This window comes from Myiozetetes cayanensis, unplaced genomic scaffold (assembly GCF_022539395.1).
Source record: "Myiozetetes cayanensis isolate MyiCay16 unplaced genomic scaffold, myiCay2020 scf2-11, whole genome shotgun sequence".
In the NCBI taxonomy this organism is placed as follows: Eukaryota; Metazoa; Chordata; class Aves; order Passeriformes; family Tyrannidae; genus Myiozetetes; species Myiozetetes cayanensis.
Window position 1 is genome coordinate 78,462,713 of NW_026087411.1, and position 26,842 is coordinate 78,489,554.

Sequence of the window (26,842 nt, forward strand, 5' to 3'; positions counted from 1 at the left end):
TTTAACGTGTTTGTTTCAAAGACAAGGAAATTTAGCTAGCTCTCATTTTGTTGCTGCCAAAGACGATAGCACTGACTTAAGGGAGATTCTCATCCCGTTTCTCAGCAAGTATTTATCAAGCTACCTATAACTTCCTAGATTTTGTTTTTTATAGCATATATTACATTAAAATAGCTATAACCATTTCTAAGACCCAAAATCTGACCTCTTTTTTAGCATTTCTGTGCACTGTTGATAATCTTCTTTGCAGGTGCAATGGAACAAGGATGAAAAAATAGGGTTTTTTAGAAGTTCAGACAAAAGTATGTCATTTGTTCAGCAGTTACTTACACATTCTGCCGTAGAAAAATCTGTTGTTGATACATTAATATCTTTTTACCTAATTTTTTATTTCATTAGAAATGAAAAAAAAAAAAAAAAAAAGAAAACCCCAATACACAACTCCCCTTCCCCTCCTGACTGACAGAGAGACAGTCAGCATTGTCCTGCGGCTGAGCTGTGAGGAAATGAGCCCCCAATGGTTTTTTGTAAACACCCTCTTCCTTGAAGTTAGAGAAGTAACTGCTTTGTAACTTTAAAATTTGCATTTAAATCTTTGATAGGAGTTCAAATGCCTGATTATGCAAAATATCCATTAAAGAAAAAAAACAACACAACAAAACATTAATGGCAGCTTGTTTTATGTAAAGTCAGTTGCATGCATAGATTGGGATTTACTGTTTTAATTTTCCTTTAAAAGTTAACAGTAAATAAAGTCAACATTTTCAGAGGAAATAGCTCATATTCTACGTTCAGTGGCATGAGGAGCCAGACTAAATCAGAAAATAAACCCTCAACTGCTATAATGCATCTAAGTACATAGATTTTACAAATGAGATACGTGTCTGAAATGTTGCATAGGTGTTTTCCAGTTGAAAGAGATGCCATACAAAGGATCAAAAAACGTGGAATGCCTAATGAAAAGGGACAGCCTGGTTTTACAGTCTGGCAGGAGGATAGCACTGAGATTAGGGGATTGAGCAAAAAGCCGCATGCAGAATTGCGGGTCTTTATATAATGGCTTTAGTAAGTATCCTTTAGGACCCAGTGGAAATGTTTATGAGGTAAACTTGGTGAGTAATGGCCAATCATTAGGCGGTGATGAGGGAAGAGCTTTGAGTGCGAAGCCCCTGAAAGCCTGTCGGAAGCATCACGTCGGGAAAAGCAGCGTTTCTGCCACTGATCGCCGACCAACGCGCGACGCCGGAATTGGAGTTGATTCAATGTTTAAGCCCGGGGGGACTTGTACTACAGGAGGTCACTGGAGTGCAGAGTGCCCGGCTCCCATTTTCAGCAAGATGCCTTATTTTGCAAAACTCCTTTTATTAATCTTTTGTTTAGTTCTTCTTGTGGAAAGCAGAAAACACAGGAGGAGGAGGTGGACAAACCAGCTGGATGTGCAGAGGGCAAGGTAAGCGTTACTAAAACACTGTGTCTCTTTTCCTGGAATGTTACAAATACGTAACTACACGGACATAAAAACCTACTCTGTCAATGTCTCGGTGCCTATTGTGTGTGTAAAGAGCTTTATAGATAATGTTTTTATACCAGTCTCTGGTAGTATAATCAGTTTTAACTGTAAGTGGACACTTCTAATGCTAATATTGATTAACTCTGAGCGAGGCAGGTTTTGCAGAGAGGTTGACCACCTCAGCATGGATTGTTGTAAAATTATCCTTAGCCATATATGCAAATTACTGAGAGAATTCAGAGTTGCAGTTCATAGAGATGCTCACATGTACATACCGTTTCAGCACTGTTTCAAGAGCAGGTTGTTTACCTGCTCGCTGGAATGTCTGTGCTACTTACTTGGAATCGCCTGTTATTTTCTAACAATCTGAGATGGGGAGCATCCATTATGGTACTTAGTGGTAAATTAAACCCTGAAAGTTACACAGGAATTGTAAAATTAAAAATACGTTCTGAAGAAATACATGGAATCCTTAAAAAAAAAAAAAATTTAAAGTCAAGCAAAGGCACAAGAAAGAGTTAAAGGTATTAGTAAAGTTTATTAGATTTACCATTGCTGAGATTTGTCCGGAGGTTTACATTAGAAAAGATAATCTTCCAAACCTGCCAGACTGTCCAAAGTATGTTATCCTTTTTTGTGGTTATGTCATCCAGTGGCAATTATATCTTACAAGACTATTCATTGTTTGAAGGGCTCAAAAATAAAATTGGGTTAATCCATCTTATTAAATGGCCTCACTATGGCTGTAAACTTTCATATTTTCATTTATTTTATTGGGCTTTTTGGTTTAACACTCAACACCTATAAGGTATGTTGTTATTTGAATGTTTTGCAAATAAATGTGAGGTAATCGGAAGCAAAGAATACATAATATGCTGTCAGATTTACACTAGTTATTCAAAAATGCAGTGGCATATGCTTTTAGTGACGTTAATGTTATAAAGCTGAAACAACCAGGGCTTGATCCTGAGGTCCTGAAGTCAACTGAAGTTTTACTACTGAATCTCAGTTGTTGAATGAGATCTTTCATATAACTGAAAATATTTCAAAGTCTACCTTCAAAGACTCTGCAGGATTCAACAGTAGCATTTCCTTGCCAACTGCTTGTGTGTAGTAAAGATCATTTGCTTTGAAGTAACAGAATAGTATAAATCCTTTAAATATGACTCTGCCCAAAAGTAGTGCCATTCTCTGGGTTAAAAGTTTTACACTTCATTTGAACATGGACAAAATAATTTACTGTTTTTACAGTGCCATTATTTTTGTGAGCTGCAGTAGAGTGGCAGTCAAAGCACTGCTAAAATTATTTTTATAAATATACTGCAAAGAATAACTGATACTGTTTAGTTTTCTGTGATGTAATGGTTTTCATGAACAGTTTTCCAGTCAGGTAGAACCTGAGGAACTATATTTTATATATAGTTTTTATATATATATATATATATTTTATATATATATGTATATACACACAATTATATATTTTATATGCACACACATACACCCCTACGTACAATTCCTATGCAATGTGGTTATTTAAAAGTATAAAAAAGGAATTTGTAGGGATTATCAAATGTGAACGATATTTTTAATACAAAGAGCTCTGCAATGCTAGGACAAAAAGTAGTGTATGGAACAGTGTCATTAATATTTTAAATTTCCAGTTACGTAGAAAAAATTTAGTTGTCTCTAAACCAGCAATAAATGGTGGACTCATCCAGTAAAAGGAAACTAAAGCTAGTTCTTGTGCTGGTTTCCCTATCATGTAAAAGAAATTAAAACAATGATCTTTTGAATAATTTCATCACATTTTCTGCTTAGCATTTCTCTTGCTGACTTACCACAAGAAACAGAGTAAATTTTACAGTAAACATAATAATCAAGAAAAACGTGTTCCTATATTTGGGAATCTACATGATAAGTTTGATATTTTGTATCCATTAAGAGGATAAATCAACCTGATCAAAGATCTTTGTGCTGGCTTCAAGAAGATGGCTGGGGTCGTGCAAGTGCAGAATACCTTCAGATATGCAGTTTATCACTTGAACATTGTATAGAGTTTCGCGTTTTATAGAGGTCCTTACCCCCAGAGCTCTGAGGGCTCGGGGTAGCTGTCGCTCAGGTGCCGAGACACTTGTCTGCCAAGGTTATGCAGGGAGGTGCTTGAGCCTGTGCCTTATGGGAAAGGAATATGGGTGAGTCAGGTTAGGAACCAAATTAAGAAATTCCAAGTTAAGGGTTGCCTCTGCAACCTCAATTACTCCCCTTGGTTTATTTTAATACTGAACTGCAACGCATTACTTTTTTTTTTATGAGTGGTGTGTGCAGAAGGGATAATCCTTGCTTAATTAGAAACTGTGTTGCACTTAATATTTTCTTAATCCTGCATCCCCCACCTCACTGATAACACATCTCTTCTTCTACAAATTGAGGTATAACCTAAAGAAACAACTGTTTCTGTGCATCACTGCCCTGATCATTGCCCAGTGCAGCTTCATGTTATGCTCTGGAGAGCCCAGGCTTTGCATGGGAAATTGATCTGTGCTCATCAAGTAGCGGGTCCTGGCTTTGTACTTTGATAGTAGTTTTTCATATTTTCCAGGATGTGCTGTCTCTGCCACTTACGTTGTGAACCCCAAAGAATATCAGTGGTTTCTATGAAGTTGAGGGCATTCTTGCTGATTTGCAAGCTGACAAAGGGTGCACAAAACCAAGGGCTCATAACTAACAACTATGTTGGTTAAAACTTTTTGCATTTCATTTTGTTTGGAAAAATCAAGTGATAAGTGAACCTCAAAGCACAGCCTTTTGTCCGAGTCCCCTGGGTGACTGCTGGGCAGGGCAGGCTGGCCCCTGCCTTACCTGCGCACCAGGGAATAAATTTCCAGAGAGGGAGAAGAGACTGGTGCTGAAAGACACGGTGTGAGTGTGGAAAGGTGCAGGTGTATGGTGTTGGGTGGTCTCTGCAGGTGTTGGGTGGTCTCTGCTGCCATGGGGCTGGGATTTGCCAGAGAGCTGGGTACACAGTCTAGGCTGATGCTGCCAGGGCATGTCCGACTTGCTATGAGTAGTACCAGCTTGTACACAGCGTATGGATCCATGCTTGGAGCTTCCTCAGCACATCGACCTTACTGTAAGTGCCAAGCAAGTGCTGCTGGAATGTCCAACGCTGAGTTTTTGAAACAGTTTGGGGTACTCTTCAGTAGCTTGGCAGTGGCTGCCCCTCAGGAACTGCAAACAAGTGCTGGCAGTCCTAGATTATCCAGCTGGACTGAATTTCCGCGCAGAGAAAAAGAAGCTCTGAGAATTTCTACTTTTGTTAATATTTATTTCTCTATAAAATTTTCTGATAATGTTTCTGGTAATGCGTATTGCTCTGCATAAATTGAGAACTCAGTTTACCACCTGGATTGTGCCAGTGAATGCAATGTTTTCAGCAACCTACACCCAGCCAGCTCAAAGTCTGCCTGTTCCTCTCTCCCACCAGCTGTGCGAAGCCTCATGCTTCAAACAGCAGAAACATCGTGCCTTTGAAATAGAAGTGGCTTTGAGCTTTTGTTAGCTGAAGACTTCCTGCCAAGATTTTTGGAAGTGGTCAGGGATTTGGAGTATCTCATTAGAGATGCAATTTTCAGGGTATGCTACATGCAAGTCCCAATTTGGGACCCAGAAGCAGAAGACAACCATCAGGGCACGGCAGCACAAGGCTCAGCACACACAGACTGTTTTTCCAAACAGCAGTCCACTGGAGTGGACTTGTCTAGTGATCCCTGCTGAAACTGCTGCTGCTGGCAGTGCCTTCCCTCTGCTTCCTTGCAGAGCTGCATTTTTAATCACATTTTTCAACCAGATAATGCAGGCATGTCCTGTAGTCTTTGGTGCCTCCCAGCCCCTACAGAATCTCTCTGCTCCATGGTGGTTTCTCAGAAAATTTTGAGTGTCTCAGTGGTTAAAATGTTGACAAACATTTTTTGGAAGTGTGTTGTTCGTCTGGGACTCAAGTTCAGGGCATTGCAGAACCTCTAGCTGTGCGAGGTTTGATGTCTCCTGGGATCTTTTCCCCAACACTGCAGCATCACAGCAGTGAAACAAAAGGAGGGAGAGAATGGGCATGATAGCAGTGATTGTGCACACCTGTTGACCTTGTGTCATCATTTTCCAGAGTCTGGTTTAGTTTTTCTAGAAAGCTGGCAAGGAAAGTCACCTTCTTTCCTGCTTTGGACATAAACCTGCAGATGAGTCAAGTGTTCTATCCAAAAGTTGGGCAACAGAGTCTCTCTCCCCTGGGACTCTTGAAGCAATGGGGTGTGGCCATCCATGCAAACCAAGATAGACCTGTCTTGTTGTGGAGATGCCAGGGCTTCCTGGGCTGCGAGGGCTTCTCAAGGACTTGAATTGTTGGCCCTGACAGGCAATGGAAAGAGACTGACAAAATCGAGGACCTTGAGGTTTCCAACTTGTCATAAATTTCTTAGCTGCATCCGATCCCATGTGATCCATGTACATTAAAATTACAGATACACATCTATGTGGGATACACTCACAGCACAGTGGAGACAATAAATTTGGAATTCTCATCTAGGAGGGAGCTGGTGGTTGTGACAGTCACAAACTGTTCTTTTACCTTCTGTTTTTCATTTAGCTTCTAAGAGATCTTTGCAGCAGTCACATGCTTAGTTGATTAGAAAAACAGGAGGTTTGAGACTTTCTTGATGCTGAGTTTACACAGTGTGTGGGTCTCCTCCAGCTCGCTGTGGCTGCTACACAAAGTAAATGACACCTTCAACTAATGCATTTTGGGACGTTTTTTCCCCAGAGAATATACTGAAGTGAGGTAAGATTTCACTGAAACTGTAGCAATACTTTTCTGAATCCCAAGAGGTAATTGGAACCAAGGTCCCATGACCATGAGATACCACCTCGTGACCAAAGACAACGCTGAATTTCCCAGAGGAAGGTGGAGACACCTCACTGACTCTGGCTGCCAACAACTGTGCCGTGCTCATGATGAAGATCACATTTGCTTTCAGGCTCACCACTTAGCCAATGCCTTACACACTATGCCATGAGGACTGTTTCCAATTTGATAAGCTTTTTTATCTTGCTCTGAAAAATCTGAATGTCTGCATAGATACCCAGGTTTTTGAGTCCTGCTGAGCTGTTACCTGTAATTTCTCATGCCATCAATAATTAATTTTCTCTGATGTATTTGGCAATATAAGAAGCATTTTATTATTCAATTCTGAATAAAAGTGACTGGAAAGGAAAACATAAAAAAAAAATAGAGCAATAATAGAGAAGTCTTTACTGAAGCTCAGTGAGATACCTGTCCCCTTCTCTCCTCTGTAAACAGGAATAATTCCTCACAAAAGTGAGATTTGTCAAATTCATCCCCTTTGAACGAAATACAAACAGCAGTAAAATGATATACGAATAACTTGGCAAAAAAAGAGTTGGGGTGATGGGTGGCTTTAAATGAGTAGTGGGTAATAGGAGAGAGTGCATAAAGCTGAAAGAAACCCTGAGAAATCTGTAACCAGAAATGCTAAAGACCGTAACTACATCGGGGAGGATTTCTGAGATAGCGGTGATCAGATTGTCAGTAAAGGCGCCCGATGGGCAGCAGGATTCAGTGCATCCTTCAGCTCTGCAGAAGCACTGGCAGCTGCTGCCACCTTTGCTGCAGGTAACGACATGCTCCCCATGCCAGTCAGCGATGGGGGAGGCGTGGGGTACCTGCCGGAGGGTCCATCACATACCTGAAGGATTGGGCATGAACTGGTGATTAAATGCTGGCTATTAAATGCAACCCCTGGCGAAGGAAGTGCCTGAAAGCCTGTTTCTTTCCTCAGGCAGTGTCTGTGTCCCCAGCCAGCCCTCTGAAACCTCTGTGGCCACAGACTGTTCTCAGCAGCTCTCCCGTGTGCTCTTTGCTGTTTGATGATTTTTAAAAGAATTGATCAAAGCGGAGCATTTCAGTGAGGCTGAGACATCGATTTACGAGATGGCACTGTAATACTGCCAGGGTTTTCCATACTAATTCCTCATACAGAGGGCAATCCAAAGTTTTATTGGATTTTTAATTAGATTTTTTTCCCCATTCTTTGAGGAGAGAGACTTGATTGAACATTCAGTGGTACTTTGGCCTTTCCCTGATAATGAAAATCAAGCAGACACAGGGAGATCCTGCTTCCCCACTTCCAGCTTTTCAGGCATAGGGGCAGTACTGCGGGTGGCGAAGCGGAGCACTTTGGCAGCAGCCCTAACCTTTGCAGGGAAGCAAAGTTTTCCCCCTGCAGCAAGCAGTTAAAAGCTAAACTTTTGCCTCCAACCATTCCCATTACTGGCTGTGCTTGGTTTGACACCCTGCTTTTAGGTAACCATTAATGCAGCTGTGCCAAGCACGCTTGCTCCAGCTGGCTCTTTTTCACAGCCAGCAGGGAGAGAGATGCTCTGACATCCTGACTGAAACAGGAGCCCAAAGTGATGAGAGAGGGGTCCAACGTTTTCTATGTAGCATGTGTCGTGGAGCACAAGGGGTTATATTCCCTCAAATAATCCATTTGACATATTTATTTTCAAATTCTGTTGCTTCCTTTTCTCCTCCTTATTAAAGTAAATGGGTTATTGATGTTAGCAGCAGATATCAACACCCCCTAGGTTTCTTAGTTTCTTTCCTGAAATGAGTGCTCTGATGGGAAACTTTTCTGATTTGTGATTTATGGTTTTTTTGCTTCCTTTGCCTCACACTCATCATGCTTTGTATTTTAACAAGGCCAAGCACATCACTTTCCTCAGCCATGCTTATGAGTGTGGTGATTGTTTTGTAAACTCTGAATTTTTGACCAAGATTTTAAGCCTAAGTAGTCTCTTTATTTTTTCTCCAAGTTTTTTTTCTTTATTTTCAGTAATATTTCTTCCACACAGGCAAAGGAATCTGAACGCTTTTGTATAAAGTTCTTTCTCTTTATCATTATTACTTTTAGTAAGTTACTGACAAACAGCTCATTGCAGCAATATTTGTAACTTTGTCGGATCTTATGTCCAGAGCAGAGGGTTGAGGAACCTTAATGGTCCAAGTTCTCCATCCTGCACCACTGGAGAACATCCAGGGATGCTGATCTGGATTTTATTCCAGAAATGTATGTTTATCTGCTGGTTAGTTATCCCCTAACATGATTTTAGTGACTATCTTGCACTTTTCTGAGGGGTTTGTTGACATCCTTGTTCTACTGTTATCATATAATGTATCAAATAAAAGGTTAGAATTTTTCCTACCTTAATATTCAGAAAAGTGAAGGATTGCAGAATTCTTTAGCTAAAACTCCTCTTTTCCCACTGTTGAAGGGAGGAATGAAGTGGTTTTGTTATTGCTGAAAGCCAGAAGAAAAAGCAAATCCTCTGTCCACACAAACTGCTGCCACTGAACTGAAGTTCATGGAGCAGATGGTCTCAGTATAGTGTATGACATTGCGTGACCACCATCGAAAAGAGCTTTCTCATGACCGTGTTCCTTGGTACCTGGCCAAATCCTGGCCAGGTAATGTGGGGCAGCCAGCTGCTTCTGCTGTTGCTCGCTCTGAGCTGTGAGATTTGCTGCATCCCAGCTCCTCCACGGGATGCTGTGCTCTCAGCCTTGTGCCTCCCTGGGAACCACGGTGTCTGGGGTGGAGGGAGCACCGTGCCCACCTTGGAGTGGGGCAGAGACAGCAGGGCACCTGTGGGGGCACAAAATGCTGTGGAAAGGTGGCTCTGTGTCTATGCCGTGGTTCTGGCAGCCTCCCTGCTTCCCTCCCTCGGACTGTGCCTCCAAAGCTGCTGCTCCTGCTGGTCCAAAACTGCTGGCAGGTCCAAAAGTTGGCTGCAGCTCAGGCACAGAGACATTGGACCAATGCTATTGCTGTCTTTTGCAGTCACATCTTTAAGAAGAATCATGATTTGACCAAAGCCTGGAAAGGAAAGACAGAGCAGCTTCTCAGAGTTGATGAACATGACTTCACCATGAGGCCAGCTTTTGGAGGTGAGAATAAAATGGTTCTCTTATTTTCATGTTCATTTAATTAAAAATAATCTAATTATCTAATTAATCATCTCATTTAAAAAGAAACAAGCAAAACACCAGACCTCTGACCAAATGCATCAGTGTGAAGGGAAGGGACTTGGTGCCAATTCAGAGAGGCCTTATGCTCATCTTGTAGCCTTCTGTGCTCTGAACAGTTCCTACATTCCTTCCTGTTGCTGCAGTTGGCTTTTTTTGGCTGTCATTCGCCAGAGCTCAGGATGGACCCTGCCAGTAAGTGTTTCACTCTACTGAGAAGAGGAACAAACTGCAGGTTTTAGCATTCACTTGTAGTTGTGAAGTTTCAGTGAGTTTTTCAGCTGATGTTATCAAGTTGCAAAATAAAGAACTCATTAGGTGGATCACATCCCATCCTTGCTAGGAGAAAATGGAGTACTTTCGTCCAGACAAAATCTTGTCTCAAACTCTCTAAAGCAACCAAAGGAGTGGGAGAAGAGTCCTCTGTGTCCTTCACTTCTTTCTTCTGTCACACCCAGTTACAGGAATGTGCTTGGCTGACCTTTCTAGGCTCTCTACTGCAGAGGTAAGAGAGTACCTGAATAAAAATGTGCTGGAATACCAGTATGGAAAACCTTCTTCTGATTAGACCAATAGCCAAGCCCCTTCAGAGCTAAGGACAGTTTTCTGCAGTTTTCATTGAATGGCTAATACTGCATCCTTTGTCAATTGGCCATCTAGGGTGAAGTGCTACCTCTCCCTGTCCAGTGAGACACATAGATGTTTTGTCTTTTGCACCTCAAATGTAGAACAGAGCTTCTTGGACCTGCTCATCCCTGGTGTGACTTGAAAGATATTTCTCTCCCCACAGTGTAGATGTGCTGTTCTAAGAGCACAGAGCTTTCCCCTTCTCACAATTTATATGTATATATCTCCAGACTCCAGAGTTCAAATGTGCCATCACCAGTGACTCTTGCCCAGCCCCCACTGTTATTCACTAGCAAGTTGCAGTCCAGCCTGACCATTGGAGGTAAAACTTCTTTTGCTAATCAGTGTGAAACTTGATCTGCTATTTCTGGGGTTGAATTGCCCTCTGGGTGGAGCATAGGCAGATCTCCTTGGGATTGGTGTGAATACACCTGACAAACCATAGGGTGCAGCTGAGGCTCAGGGCTGATGTCTGGGAGCTGGCTCTAGAGGCGATGGACGTGAAACCTGCTCCTGCTCCTTTATGAATCAGCTGTAAAAATGATGCTGTATGAGCTGCTCTGAGGTCCTCCACCTGCTCCAGATGGAGCAGGTGATACCCCAGTGGTACTGCTGCACCAGTCTCTGATTGGGGAAAGGGAGATAAGGCCTGGCAGGCCTCTCCTGCCAGGCTGCTTCTTTGGGAAGGTGAGCCTTTCAGCAGAGTGGATTTGGGAAGGAACCTGACTTCTGAAAAATGAAAAGACCAGGGAGATATGAGATTGATTTCATGGACTCACCTATATCCTCCTGATTCCAGGACGAGATGGTCACTGTCAGGAGTGTCCAGCCAACCACCTTGTTGGCTTAACCCCTTGTTTTTTGGTTTATTGGTCTTTGTTTTCTTTACCTGACTTTCTAGGCTTCTTTTTTTTTCAATCTTCTGTCCGCAAAGCCTGGACCTGTGAGGCGTTGGCTGGATGTCCACTGCCTTCAGTCTGGCTTTGTTTTGTTGGCACGCTGCTCCTTCATGGATAGTGGTGACCCCACACAGCTTGCCTGGCACAGCAGTGCTTTGCCACAGAAACACAGAATGGTTTGTGTTGGAAAGGACCTTAAAGATCACCTAGTTCCAAATGCCCTGCCATGAGCAGGAACACTTTCTGCCAGACCAGGTTGCTCAAAGCTCCATGCAGCCTGACCTTGAAGACTTGCAATGGTGGTATCAACAATTCACTGATTTTGATCAACACTTCATTGATTTCTCTCACTAGTATGTTGTGTTCTGAAGGTGGATAGGCAGCTGTGTCGTTTCACACACAGGAAGAGGGATTGCTAATTTGCCGTGCTTCAACTTCCCTAACAGACTGGGCACTGAAAAGCAGATACTCTGTTCTGCTGAGTGAGTTCACTGAAGTGTATGTGCCTCCCTAAATGTCAGGTATGCCCTGCCCGGCTAAAAGCTCAGAAGTGGGGATTTATTCTGTTGTGCTGATGGTTTAGGTTTTGATGCTCAGTGGCACCACTGCACTATATTTCTGGAAACACATCCAATCTTTACTATGTTCATCAGTATCACAGAGCCTGTGAGGAACACTTTTGTGCACATCACACCAAACATACATACATAATTACAGAGTCACTCTTCCAGCATTAATATAACTACATTTTAATCTCCCTCTTTTCTTGTTTTCCCATGCTAACTCCCATCACAGCATAAGATACTTCTAGAGCCAAAAGCCTTGGACTAATATTTATAAAATTGAGATATATCCTAACAGCCTTTACTGAGAAGGTGCCTTTATTTATAAAGGAAAAACATGAAGCTTTTTTAATATTTGCTTAAAGCCTCTCTAATTTCCAGAGGTTCTTGGGACAAAGGTGTGGGATCAGCAAAGTTGTGCTGAAGTTGCATGTGACAAGGAACAAAGCATGGAAACAGTTTCATTGAGGCTCCAACCTTGGAAAGCATGGCTTACACGGAGATAGAGGGTGCTACAAGTTCTTGCACCCCTGCAGAATTATGCACTGTATTTTTAGTGACAGATGATAAGCCTGATGGGAAAAAATCTGGTGAGAGGCAATCCTCATATTTCCATCTGTAATGTGATTCGTCAGGCAGTCACAGTGATTTGTCATGCACTGTGAGTCCTTCCAGTTTTTTTGCTGTGGCAATGTCAGTCAAACTGATGGGGTCTGACCTGCATAGAAAAAAAGGCTTTTGTATTGTGGAAGCAGAGAGGAGGAGCCTCTGGGATGGCATGTGGCTGTATCCGGTCGCTGCCCTAAGACCTTCTCTGAGAGCAGCTCAAGGACCATCGTCTAGTAGAGATTCCAGCCTTGTGGCGTTGCACTGGGCCTGTGATGTTGTGATGCAGGTGGGAAAGGTACTTCAATTCTGGAAAACATAACTAATATAATGAGGAAATTGTGAGTGACATCAGACTAAAGAGAAGCCCAGTACTGTAAACGTGATGGTTCCCAAGTTTGGTGGACCAGTTTACAATCTCATTATTGAACTTTAAGCGAAAAAGGGGTTGGGGTGTGACGTGCTTAACGGTGGCCATGGGAACTCTTGGTGGTGTGCAGAGGACAGTCAGCAAGCTGCCAGCCCAACACAGCTGTGACCACTGGGCACAGCAGGGTAGGGTTATGCAAGGTGAAATGAAAAAAAAAACCAACACAACATTAGAGAAAGCTGAAAGGTTTTCCAAGAAGAAGTACCTTTGTAAAGAGCAAGTGAGCAAACAAATGTTGTGTAAGTTGTGTTATTAACAGCCCAATAAGCATGGTTGTCTTGCCTGCTCCCAGCCCATTAGAGACAGGCGATTGAGTACAGAGGCAATGACAAAGTTTTTTTGCTTTGTTGATGGTCAAAGAGAGCCTCCATAAGCTAAAAGAGACTGCAGGGTTTCTGACCCTTCGGGAGTTATCTCCATGTCAGTGACCTTGTTCTAGCTAGCAGATGTTCAGGTATTATTTACTATTATTAATTTTTAAAGATTATGTAAATGCTTGTTTTGCTGCCTTCCTTAAACACCCATTTTAAGCGTTTCATCTATGACATCTCATATTTTACAGGGAGCCCATGAATAAGCAGCTTTAGTTGATACTTAAAATAGCTGTATCTTCTTTATTGAGGGCTAGCCTAATGCTTTTCTTTTATTATATTTGCTCGTAGCTTAGTAGCCTAACTTCAGCTGGTCCTTGCTTCACTTTCTGGGCAGTATTTTTGCCAGGATGGATGAATGGTGGGGTGAATAAGGCATAAGTAGTTCACGTAGCGTTACAATCAAGGGCCAGAATAAAACTTGCTTCTCTGCTAATGAACAGCTGCCAGTGAGATGCAGAGGAACGAAACTCTCTGCAGTCACGAGGCAGGTGATGAACATATCCTGGTGGTGGCTGCCTGGAAGCTGCCCACATGTAAGAGGTCCCATTCATATATACATTTATTAAAAAGTGAATATATATGTATAGGAATACACACACACACACACGAAGATACACTGAGAACTGTTTTTGCAGCTTGCAGGCATGGGATCTCTTATGGACGTTTGCAGCCCTCCTGGGTGTGCACGAGATGTCTGTCAGTAAAGAAGTCTCAAACCTACTCATTTCCCATGTAGATATTTTTATCCCAGGGCCTACATCTGCCTCACTACTCCACAGATAGATGAGCGAACAAAGATACTGTCTCAGAGGGAAACAATGGGCCTTTGAAAGTACTGCCAAAGAGAAAAAAATAAAGAGATGTCATAAAGCTTTAGTCTCAGAGCTGGGTGGAAAACTGACTCCAGGCATCTTCATGGTAGCACGCTCTTCCCTATCTTCCAAAGCCTGCTCAAGTGTTCAGAAATAAAAACCATGTTTGTGCCCAGTTCTGACTGGGAAGTGCCTCAGACTTTGAAGATTTCATGCTTCTTCTCAGTGAGTGTTTTTAGATGCAGAGACTGGGGTGCAACTGAGTTTAGTGTTGGGCATCTTCTGAAGTCATTCCTGAACAGGACTTGTGGAAACCTCCTGGGTTCCCTGGACAGGTTAGCCCTAGGCCAGGCATCCCATTCAACCTAGGGCATAGTTTGATATTCAAACTGGAAGCTTCTGCAAGGTGAAACAAGCCACAAACTCTTCTTTGAGTCAGAACCCACACAAAATGAAGATTTTTCGTGTCCATCTGTTCTCCTTGTACAACCACTGAATGCAGATGCATTTTCCGTGAAGGTATTCTGAACACCACCTTTTCTATGTGCAGCACCTAAGCTGAATGTGAGGTGGCTTTCACTGAAGAGTAGGTCTCAAAACAGAGCAGTTTACTGCAGGGGAAAAAGAAATGAGGGAACACTCTTGCCACTGATTCTCAACACACCAAGTTGTGAACTTGGCAAAGGAATAAATGAATAAACACATGAAGCCACAAACACCTTTACAGGCTGGTTCCGAACTATCTTTTCGATATCAAAGTTTGATTTGAGGCTAGAACAGTGATGTGCAGGAATTTACAATAATAAGGCATGGCGTATGTCTGTGAGTGGATTCCAAATGTGAATTCATTTTCAGAAGGCGGTACCTTTACAGTGAGAAGCTGCAAGGATGCTCCATCATGTTATATGTAAACCCCATGCAGAAACTGTGGGGCTAATGGATACTGTCCAATAAAGGGAGAAAGCAGAAGCACTCCCATAAGCCTCGGTCTGTGCTTCAGGTCACTTAAATCCTCTCTCTACACACAAATATCTCCTTCAAAAGGAAAATCTCCTATGTTCCATTTTCAATTTTTATATTGTCATATTTGCTAATGACTGTGTGAGTCTCTTGAGCTTACTTGGAAGCTGCCACTGTTCTGTGTTTGAGGTGCAAGGGGAATTCTTTATTGGTTCATTTCTGTGTTGTAAGTAGAAGCCTGTGATTTTTATGAAGCTGTAAGAGTTCACCATTTGTTTTCTGGTTGTATCAGTCCTGCTGAATTAGGATTTGTGTTCTGCAAGACATTTCTGTGGACAATGATGGAGATAATAAATGCTGACATGTTTGCCGTTTCTGGAAGAAATGCTCTAGTTGAAGTTTATACAAGTTACCTCTAGACCTTGATCTGTAAATACTTGTTTAATTTGAATAATGCCATGAATTTGGCTGATACTTTTCAGATATTCTAAACTATAAGCTGAAAAGCTTTGCTGGACTGCAGTCTTCGAGCAAAGTAGCACTGCTTCCTCAGTTTCACTGATGTACCAGACACCTAGCAGTGCCTCTTCTCTCAAGGCATCTTTCTAGACCATCCTGCTTAACACAGAACACCCTTTATTTTGGGTTTAATAAAGCTTTATGGCAGGTCCAGACTGAACTGTAGGTTTTGTCCTTGAATGAGGTAACTGCTGGTTATTGAGCATTTGATGCAGGAACGTGAACAAAAAAAAGAGCATGGACACAGTCTTTTATCTTCAAGGGTGGATAGGGAAGGAGTAGGAGAGCAGGACATATGCCAGCTTGGCAGTGTTCTTATGTTTGTGGGTTTGGTTTTTGTTTGTTTGTTATTTGCTTGTTTGTTTTTAATCTGTGATTATTTTTCAGACAGGCATAGAAATTGCAGCAGTAAATAGACTTTGGGTGGGTGTTGATTTCCTGAATCAAGACTAAATTGAGGATTCAGACACTGAGAGTCTCTCTTGCAGTCTGGAAGCTGTGGGGGGCTGCCCAGCATGTGTTGGGCCCACAGCCCCTCGGCACCAGGGAGCAGCAGTGGGAAGGGCCACAGCCAACCCCTGCCATCCTCTTCTGGCACAACCTGATTGCACAGCGAAGCCATCCTGGCAGACACCATGTCTCCTCCAATAGCACTGTGCCTACCATGACACGGCTTTTTGGGAGCACTGTGGGCACTACTGCAGTGTCCCCACCTGTATATGACAATAAGTAATATTAATGACACATGGTTTCTCCAGTAAAAGGCAGAGGCAGTGCTGGGGGCATCCTTGTGCCTGCCCTGACTGTGTTGGACTGTGGAGCCTTTCTGAAGAGACTTTTCTCTGAGCATTGAGCCTTGCTGCAGCAGAGGCCCAAGTTAAGTGTCACAAACATAACCCCACTGAAGAGGTATTAGGTATTTAAAGACATTAAGCAAATAGATAAGTATTTAAATTACTGCCCAGGCTCTTCTTGATGTATGACTCTTCTTCACCCTGTATGACTTTGGTATGGTATCTGAACAAAAAAAGGCAAAAAGGCAAAAAAACCCTCCAAAAATTGGCTACAAACAGATGCTTGTTATCACCACACATAAAGCACTTTTTGCTACCTTGTTTAGAAGAAACAAACCAAAACATGTTTTACTGAGCAGGAGGGATGCTATATAGAAATTCTTTCTCTCAGTTGCAAATGCTTGCTGGCAACTTTTTTGATGTATGAAGTGCACAGCTGTGTGTCTGAACGTGACATGTAAGTGTCTGTGAGCATCTGGGAGTGCTGATTAGCCATGTTTCAGCTCCGTTGCTGGGGAAACAGTCACTTAAATTGGAATTGGTGGTTCTGAGGAGCCTGGTCCTGCTTCAGGGTGCCTGTACCCAGCACAGCCACTGGTGGAGGGTGTGGGCACAGCAGTCTGGAGCTGTGCATGAGGGAGGGGGACAGTGTCACCATCAGCACGCTCTACTGTAATTTGGTAAGGCTGGCTTATCAAAGCCCTACCAAACCTGTACTAGGGCCAGTTGCAGCTTGTCTCATGGACATGGTGACTAGCCTTTCCCTACTGAAGCTGAGTTGGTTCTGCTTTCTCCTCCGTTTAGAGGCAAACCTAAAGCTGTGTTCAAAAGCCCTGAAGATGTGTGAGAGTGTGTACAAGCGGCAGCAGGTACCAGAGCAGGACGGATGGCAGCTTGTAAAAGTGCCCTTCTTTCTCAGAACAGCATTTCTGCTGTCTTGTCAGGCTCATGGTGTACTCAGAGCTTGGTTGTGGTCTCAAGGAAGATGCTACTCTAGCTAAATTCATGCATGCAGCTGGCCCTGCTACGTGTGGGTCTGAGTCTACAAAGGGGTTGTGGTGCCTTTTACATACCATCTGACTGCTAATCAGATTGAAAATCTAGGTGCTGAAAAACTTGGCAAATCTTCACAAATCTTCACGGAGGCCACTATGGTCCTTGGAAAATTCATTTCTGCTGGGCAAGTCCCAGACGTGACTGCAGAGCTTCTGCTTCCTTTGGCACGGTCTGTCTCACTGGCAGAGCCCAGGCTGGAGACAGGCTGGATCGGCTCATCAGTGTGAGCCCTGGGAGTGCCACACACCGAGAGCACAAGGTGGCAGTGGATACACCTGGACTGTTCCTCAGCAGTTCCTGTTGGCCTGCCCTGGTGAGTTGTGCTTGGTGTGCACGTCTCTGTAGGCACTTACCACGAGAAATGGGAAAAAGCTGCATGAGGGCGCCCTGTGGGCATCGAGTAACCTGGATCGAGCAGGTCCTGGTCATTAATGAGCATCAGTCTACAGTGAAGTTTTGGTACAAGGTTTCTAGTAATAGAATAGTGTGCATTTGTTATGGGACTTTTTCTTCTTATTTACTCTCTGAATTCTTTGGTTGCTAATTTTGAAGCTGCTGTGGAAAACTGGTAATATCATCAGTGAGTCATATGAATGGTGATGGGCTCTTGAGAGATTAATATAGCTTGTCTTTTTGGTAAAAAATGAGAAACCTTCAAGGAAGTGTTCATTGCTTGCCATTTTTTTCGTCTCAGTCCCCTCTTCTTGGAGCTAAATTTGTTCATAAAAGCCTAAAATTTAAGACAGGATCACTCAATTTTTAAAAACATATGCAAATGTTTCATCCAAGCTCTGGATTAACTGGGCAGAGTGTCAACATTGCAGTATATGCCAAGTGGAAGATAATAAATGTTTCAAAAGGGGCCTTACACAGTTATTCACTGACTCTTACCCCAGCCCCCTCATAAAGAGCCATGGACAGAAGTGTATAACTTTAATTTAGAAATGTTTTGCACTTTATAATGCTAATTAAATGCAGATGATATGAAAGACCAGTTATTTTCATATCTTAATCTCCTTCTCTTCCAGGCCCTGCAATTCCTGTTGGGGTGGATGTGCAAGTTGAAAGCTTGGACAGTATTTCTGAAGTTGACATGGTATGTAATCCTCTTCTAAGCCTCAATTACTTCTAGTCATAAAATGCCATTCCCACCTGCAACCTGTGGGCTTCAAATTATTGGTCAGATCAAAGTAATAGCAGCATATGTGAAATTCAAAGATACTGATATTCAGAAGCAGACTTGATAAAACCAGGTGATCAAAGGCTCTGTATCTCCAGATAAAGATTAAAAGCATGAAGGAAAAAAACGACCTTGAATGGGAGAATAATCAGTGCTATGAAAGATCTATCACAATGAAAAATACAAACAGCTGCATATAAAGGTTTGAAGGTATAAGGTGAAGTTCACATAAACTGCTGCAGGAGTTTTTTCCTTAGAAAAACATTGAGTTCACATGAATGTTCATATTTTGGGAGGGATGTTGTTTCTTTGGGGTTTTGTGGGGGGTGTGTGTGTTTTGGTTTAGTTTTGTGTTTTGGTTTGGCTTTTGTTGGTCTTTTTTTTTGTTGTTGTTGTTGGGTTTGTTTTGTTCTGTTTTTTAATCTAGGAAATGGAATAAAAACACTGGAAAGGGAAGTGGAAAGAGGAACATAGAGGAGAAGAGGAAGCTTCTTAGTTCCTTCCTCCTTCTGCCTTTTCCTCCCTATTCTTGGGTATCTTCTCTGGTCTAGACGAAACACAAAGGAAGAGCTTTTGCTTGAGTGGTTTTTACTACGGTGCAATTACATCTTCGTCTTCATCCCATTTTGGAGGGGTCAGACTAGATGACTTTTAAAGGTCCCTGCCAACCCAAACTATTCTATGTTCTAGGATTAAAGAAGGGAACTTGGCTGCCTGGATATTGAAAGAGAGGGTTTTGGGGTATGCATGCAATGAGGTGTGTAGGAGGGAGGTGTCAGCACAGGGAATGGCCCCCACAAGGAGTGTTGGAGCTCTAGTACATCAAGATAATGTCAGAGCAGCAAAGTGACCTAATTAGTAAATAATTCACAGTGATTTCTGTCAGGAGCATCTGATTTCAACAAAAATGTTGCCTGTCAGAAAGCTTTGAGGTCAGTTCTCTCCCTTGGCTGTTGATAGCTCCGTAGTCCTATTTTCCCAGCACGTGACAAGCACTTCCTACAGCAGTTTCTGACACGTATTTGGGGTGGAAGAACGGTCTCTCAGGTCAGTCTGAGTTAAGCTGGTTTGTTTTTCCAACAGACTGTCCTGGCATGGGTGTTTGCAGAGAGGAGAGAGGGCAGTAAGCTGTCAGCATGACCAGGGGACCGGGGCTACCTGTGCTTGCAGCAGGGTGCCCTCCTTGGCTGCCAGTTGCAGGCAGGGCCAAGCTGCAGGCAGGGCTTATCTCAAACTTCTCTGGAGGGTGAGTGGCCCTGGAGATCAGGTACTCTCAGCTGGGCAGTCTTTACGTGCTCATTGCTTGAGCAGCACCTGGTGCTCCAAAGAAGCATCCGACAGAAGCTCTGTCAGGAGCCACAACCCACCATATCTGCAAGGCAGGGCATGTCAATGGGAGCAGCCCAGGGGATGTTTAAGGCACTTGGGTTTAAAACTGATGCCTGTCTGGTCAGCATGGATGGGCTGCTGCTGTGTGCACTGACAGGGCATGCTCTTGGGGCTGCCTGGAGCATGGCACAAACACGAAATGTGCTCTTTGCTCTGTGCAAAACTGAGGTAACTGTGTATGCTGATTTGCTGTGCCCCGGCATACACTATCCTTCTCTCAGTTTCTTTTAAAAACTTGTTTTGTAAGGGATTTTCCTACTTGTGAGTGCTGAAATAAACCCCTTTTCTTGCTTGTAAATAGCATGTGTGCTGGTCAGAAAGGAACAAGCTTTCAACAAACTGCCTTGTTTGACTCATGACATGAAAAACTTCCTTAATTTAGATTTTATACTTAGAAGCTGTTGTCAGCTGTCACTTTGCCTTTGGTGCCTTTGCAGCATTTGGTTGACCATTGGAGAGAGAGGAGAGTTGACCATTGTGTTGGCCTGTTTGGAGAGAGAAAGGGGATGAGGATGAGAGAGCAGAAGCTCCTGCCTGGTAGAACAGGGAAAGGGGTGACCTGGAATGTGGTGTGCCCCTTGCCATGTTGTCCCTACACACAGTCTCCTCCACCTCCTCTGTGGTGGCTGTAAGCCTTGCTGTGGTTGATGCCACATCGGTCCCTGTTCCCCTGCGCTCTGATGATGGAGCTGCCCAGAGGCATTTTGCAGCTGCAACCTCCAGCTGCCTGGCTGTCCTGGTTTTGGCTGGGATAGAGCTAATTTTCTTCTTAGTAGCTGGTACAGTGCTGTGTTTTGGATTTAGTATGAGAATAATACTGATAACACAGTGTTTTGGTTGTGGCTAAGTAGTGCTTACCCTAAGTCAAGGACTTTTCAGTGTCTCATGCTCTGCCAGTGAGGAGGAGCACAGAAAGACAGGAAGGGACATGGCCAGGACAGCTGACCTGAACTGGCCAAAGGGATATTCCATACCACAGAAGGTCATGTCCAGTATATAAACTGGCAGGAGTTGGCCAGGAGGGGCCGATTGCTGCTGGGGGATGGGCTGGGCATTGGTCAGTAACTGTATTGTGCATCACTTGTTTTTTTCTGGAGTTTTGCCACTCTCTCTTTTTATGAACCTTTCCATTAATCTTACCACTATTGTTTACTTTATTTCAATTATTAACTGTTCTTATCTCAACCCAACTTTTTCTGATTAACTTCCCCATCCCATTGTCTAGGGGTGGGGGGAAGGAGGAGTGAGCAAGTGTCCGTATGGTACCTAGTTGCTTGCAGGGGTTAAACTACAACAATGGTCCTCCTCACCTGGAAGCTCACGTCCCTCCATCTCATGTCATGGGCAAGGGACTGGTGACCCTGAACATCCAGGCTCTTTTCTACCCCTTTTTTGACTTCTGCTGTAACTTGCACTGACAGTCAGTTTGTTACCGTTTTTCACCAAACTGATTGCTTGGTTTTGTTTTTAGAAAGTGGTTAGGAAGAGGTCCTGGGCTGTGTTGCTGCCTCTTCAGGCTTGGCAGCTCCCAAAACCCCTCGTTTAATTGGGAATATAAAGAAAAGAATTTGATCTCTCAGAATGTATTTGATCTCTCAAAATGTATTTGATCTCTCAGAATGAGAGTAGATTCAGCTCTGAATGCAACAGCTGTCAGGTTGGGATCAACAAACAGATGTTTTCCTTTATGTGACTGAAGCTCCTGCCCACTCAACAAGCTTAAAAAGGGAACTTTATTTATACACTTGTATGGTAGTCACTTGGTTGCTGTTTGCAACAATTTAGTTCCTTTGGGGATAAATTGCTTAATGTTTAGCCTCATCATTAAGGTAACTTTTACAGTTTTTCCTCTAGATCATGCCATTGATTCCATAGTCCTGAAAGATAATTTTGCCAGGATTGGAGAATTGTTTCTGTGGGGCATTATTTCACCTGGGGCATATTTATATCCCTTTTGTGACTGAACGTGTGCTGTAATATATTCATTGGTTGTTTATGCCCTGTTTTGGCTGAAATTATTTTGCTGGGAAAATCTATTCACAGAGAGCATTGGCCTAGGAAAGAATCAGGAGTTGAGAGTGGAGAGATTTCATCTACCTGGTAGGACTGAGCTGTCTTTCTGATGTGTCCCGGTTGTAGAGTGCAGCACTGACAGACCTCTCCCTGGTTCTCTTCATTTTTTGTGAAGGATTTCACCATGACCTTATACTTAAGGCACTACTGGAAGGACGAGCGTCTCTCCTTTCCCAGCACCAACAACAAGAGCATGACCTTTGATGGCAGGCTGGTGAAGAAGATCTGGGTCCCTGATGTCTTCTTTGTGCATTCCAAGAGGTCCTTCATTCATGATACCACCACAGACAATATCATGCTGCGAGTGTTCCCTGATGGTCATGTCCTCTACAGCATGAGGTAACGGTGCAGTCCTGCTGCTCCTGAGCATTCCCTGCGGCTTTGCTGTCAATTTTGCTCCTGGCTTGACTTTTGGTGATCACTAGGACTGCTACGGCCAATCCTGCTACTCACACTGCAGATGCAGAGCCCTGTTTCCAGAATGTGCAGTACAAAATGCTTTGCAGGAAACTGCAAGAAACTATGCTATGGGGAGTAACAGGATAATCTCCTCCCAGGGCAAGCATGCCCTCAACTCTTTGCAGTCAGTGGAGGGCTTAGTCAAGCAGGAGTGTTCATCCCAGGGTCAGTCTGTGATTAAACTGGAAGCTGCTGATATACCAGATGGTGACCTCCATAATTATCCTATTTTTCTTCCTATTTGTCTGGAAATTTGTTGTTGTTGTTGTTGTGGTGGTATTTTCATGTCGATGTAAAGGTTTAAATTTATTGACACTGAAATGGCAGTATTAAAGACAGCCTGGTTTTCTAGTAGATTTGTTGGCTGGAAGAATCCTGAGGCTCGTCTGTCATGACCTGGAGGGTTACCCATCCTGTGGGTGTACACAGATTGTGACAGTGGGTTTGCAGAATTCTGTAATACACAAGGACATGGAGGCTTAATCCTCTAAACTTCTCTACCTTATTACAGATTACCAAAAATACCACAAAAATCACCGCTAGCAAGTAAACTACCACAAAATCACCACTACCTATGATTAATAAAGTGAACACTAATATACCTATCAAGCTATTGCAAATTACCATCAGCAATCAATAATTTAGTATCCATAAATCATGTGGCAGCAGTCAATAACAGCAATAACTAACTAGGTATATTCTTTCACGGGTTACTTATCATTAGTGGAGCAACTCATCAACAGTATACCAGCAGGTGCACTTAGGATAGATTGCTTGTATGAATGCATAATACTGATATCAAGTGATTCCACATCATCAGGTGAACCAAGTCATCCTATGAATGAAGGACAAACTGAAACAGCCTCCAAAGTGGGCCCAGAGGGGACCAACCAGACAACAGACAGAGTGGCACTTCAGAGATGCTCTGAGTCATAGGGTCTGGAGTCAGCCAGGCATCCCCAGTGAGAGCCCAAGACCTGGTAGAAAGTTCATGCAGTGAATTCAACCCATTTAGGAATGGAAAAGTATGTGCAGTATGAAAAGGTCTCAGAGAATAAGGCCTCATTTTGGGTAAAAGTCATGTCCTCCTTATATAAAGAGTTATAAGGGGGTGTAGGATGCTACCACTTTGAGCAGCCAATAGGTGTTGTTAATTTCTATTTTTCACCTGTGATGGCCAATAGATAAGGATGTTTTCTGTTCTGTCAGACAAATTTTTATTTTCCAGACAATAAATTGCCTTTTAAATCCCTTTCTTTTTGCAGTTGTTGACAGTGTTCCAGGACGTTTCCAGTTTCTAGGTACATATGTCTGCATTTCAAAGAGGCCAGCTGTGCTGCTCACGGATGTGTCTGGTTGCCAGGCTGGCAGGCCTTTCTCTGTCAATATTTTTCAGAAGACAGTTTTTGTGCTCAGTAGTTTCCCCTTCTAACCAGGCCACCTTTATGGCTGCTCACATCAGCATCCCAGCAGATTTCATTTACTTCAAAAGAAGGCAAAAAGAGAAGTGGAGAAAAATACACTTCCAGAGGAGAAAAGCTAAAGAGCCCAAACAAAAGGATATTTCCCCAGGACAGAAAACATGCTGTCAATGTACAGAGACCTTGGAATGTTTTGTAGCCAAGGATTTCTGTTCTAGGATCTTTCTGGAACTTACTCACTTCAGCTATGGCAAAATGATTCTCAAAAACTAGGAGAGGGTTTCTATAAATTTTGATTCAGGAGGCTCTTTCTCTTTGAGCAATAAGCATAGTGGGCAATATTGTCCCAAGTAGGACAATATCCCACAGAACCAGGGTGTCCTAAAGTTCACTCTAAAGCAAAGTTTCATAGTCCAAAGAAAATTCTACTGCATTTATTTTAAAAGCCCTGGACAAACCTGTAAAATCACAAAGAAATATGTGTGTGTGTGTAAGAAAGAGATTATGTGTCATACAGCTACTTTGTTTTGCCTGATTTAATGATGAAAGTCCCAACTTTACCAAACACTTAAGAGCCCTTTCCCTGTTGTGAACCCATTTAATAAATCCATTTATTGCATGAGAGGTCTGATTACTCACACCTTAACTAAGCACTTAAAGACACTGTGTATTTTATTGGAACTCAGGCAGGATGAAGGTACCATAAAGCAGGAGAGACAAGAAGCAGAAAGAAAAATAAAGAATGAGGTTAGATGGAAGCTTGGGTCAGTACTGAGAGGCGAAGACCAGGAGGAGGGTAGGGACCTTCTTGACAGCTGTTTCTCCGTGTAACTGAGTATGTCTTTCCATTCCTCACACCCTACAGTTCTTGTGTTCTGCAGCCAGGAGCAAAACACTTGTTAGCAGTGCTCAACAACCAGAATGAAGGAATGAGTATTTTTAATGGCAAACATTGATTCTGTTCAGATCTGCTCATTTGCACAGGTGCAGAGTATTTACTTTCAAAATTTTCTGTGATCTGTCAAGGAGGTGATGTGAATTTTTAATGTTACCCACAAGAGAAAAGACTGTGAGTTAACCCCAGCTGACTGCACAAGAGTTAAATGGATAATTTAATACATAAAATGAAGAAGAATGATAATCTTCATGGCATTTGGGTCTAGTGGTGTTTAGGACACCCAAAACGAGATCTGGCTGACAAAACATGGGGTGTCTGGTGGTACTGGAAATGCCCTCAGATGTCTTGAGATGTCTGCAAGGGGTTGATACTGGGCTGAGGGACATTTCATTCCTCATTTCGGCCTTGGGCTTTCATGAGCATCTAAACACTGCGCTCTAATTGAGGAATATCTTACTGATGAGCTGATTTTCTGTGCTGTCACTGACTAATGAATTATTATTGACCACAGGCTGTGTCGTAGTTCAGGTGATGCTGAGGAAAGAAAATAACACATTGTAATGAGGCTGAGTTATACAATGCTTAAATGCTACACACAATTAGGGGAGGTCGTTGCCTCAGTACACCTGGAACATGTCCCCAGAAACATTCTTTAAATTTTGCTCATAAGGCAAAATTTTGCTGTAGTTTTATGGTAAAAATGAACAGTGTGAGCTTCTCAGGGGTGATGGGTGTGTAGGTCAGGGTAGGATTTGGATCTCAATCCCTGCAACAGAAGAAGAGTTCTTTATCAACATCTGCAATGAATCCAGAAAATGGTCACAGTCAACGTAAGTTGGCTTCTGAAACGATGAGTCACAGCTGATTTGCGCCTACTAAACTGAGAGCTCCACTGCAAATCCGTCTGCAAGAGAAAGTTCACTGACCCACTGGAAAATTTCTTATGTAACAACGTGCACAACTGGACTAATTTAAAAACTGGAGCTGTGATTGCTTCAGCTCTTTAGCTTAGACATAAACTTAACAGAGGCAGGCAGATCTCACTTCCTGAAAACCAGCTGCATCCATTTTACATCCCCTGCCCCAGAAATACACCCCTCAGATTAAAATAATTTGATTGAGAACAGAAATAAACTGCTTTTTTCCTTAATAATATATGTACTGGAGCAGTTCTGTGGCTTGCAGTAAGGATGGTCATGTTCCTCAGACTCGGGTCATTCTTGGGGTGACTATGGAGGGAACTGAGCAATGGGGGAAATGAGGAAACCTTAATCAAGCTGTACATAAGGGAAACTTCAAATATAAATGGTGAAGTTATTTTATGCTATTGCTTTGCAGGGAAATACATGGATATAAAATACAGTGGACTGACTGTACTGACATTACTATAACTGTAATGTTCAAGATAGTGCTTTAGTTCCTTGTAGATATTGAAATTACATCTTCCTTTGGAGCTTCTGTGTATAATCCGTCTCGCTTGAACTTGGATAATTGGGAATTTTCCTGGGGATTTTATGCTAACATCATGCATAATTTCTGGCTTCAAAGCTGCAGAGCACTTATCTGCAATAACATTCTGCTTGATTGCTCCTCATAGAAACCAACTTTTCTTCTCATTTTCGACTTCCAGGGTCACAGTGACAGCAATGTGCAACATGGACTTCAGCCACTTCCCGCTGGACTCTCAGACATGTTCCCTGGAGCTGGAAAGCTGTATGTCATATCTGTGTTTCTCGCTAGATGTGTTTCATGGCTGGCTGCACAAACACATTTGAGAATACTTTTTATTTCAGAGCCTGAAAAGATAGCTCACCAGAGTTACTAAGAGACTTTCTATTGACTCAACAGTGTTGTGTGTCTAGCCCTTATGCTGCTAGACAAGGGAATTTGCAAGAAAAACATCCTATGACATAATCCTGATCCTGCAAACACTGTGACCTGGGTTAAGCCTCTTTGGGAAGGATTTGTTCTGTGGAGAAAGTGATGTGAACAGTAAAATTTTCATGGCTGTTCTGTAAACTTTCTCCAGTGTAGACTAACATCTAGTTGTTTTGAGGTCCCCCCAGCTATTTAACTGAAATACTCCTCTACAAACAACAGCATCACAGGGTAATTTATGTTGGCATTGAGGTCAGCTGCTCCTTGAGTTCAGCTGCTCCCTGCTGAGAGCAGGGAGA

General features: G+C 42.8%; 1 protein-coding gene across 1 annotated transcript in view; it reads left to right on the top strand.

The window, feature by feature from the left end:
* Positions 1–642: 642 nt before the first annotated feature.
* GABRR2 (gamma-aminobutyric acid type A receptor subunit rho2) overlaps positions 643–26,842 on the top strand; it is a 33,145-nt gene continuing 6,945 nt past the window's right edge. The window contains exons 1-5 of the mRNA XM_050315100.1: positions 643–1,450; positions 9,421–9,527; positions 18,274–18,341; positions 22,003–22,226; positions 26,296–26,378. Of these exons, the coding sequence (XP_050171057.1) occupies positions 1,032–1,450; positions 9,421–9,527; positions 18,274–18,341; positions 22,003–22,226; positions 26,296–26,378 (901 nt within the window). The 5' untranslated portion in view covers positions 643–1,031. The remainder of the gene's footprint in view (positions 1,451–9,420; positions 9,528–18,273; positions 18,342–22,002; positions 22,227–26,295; positions 26,379–26,842) is intronic.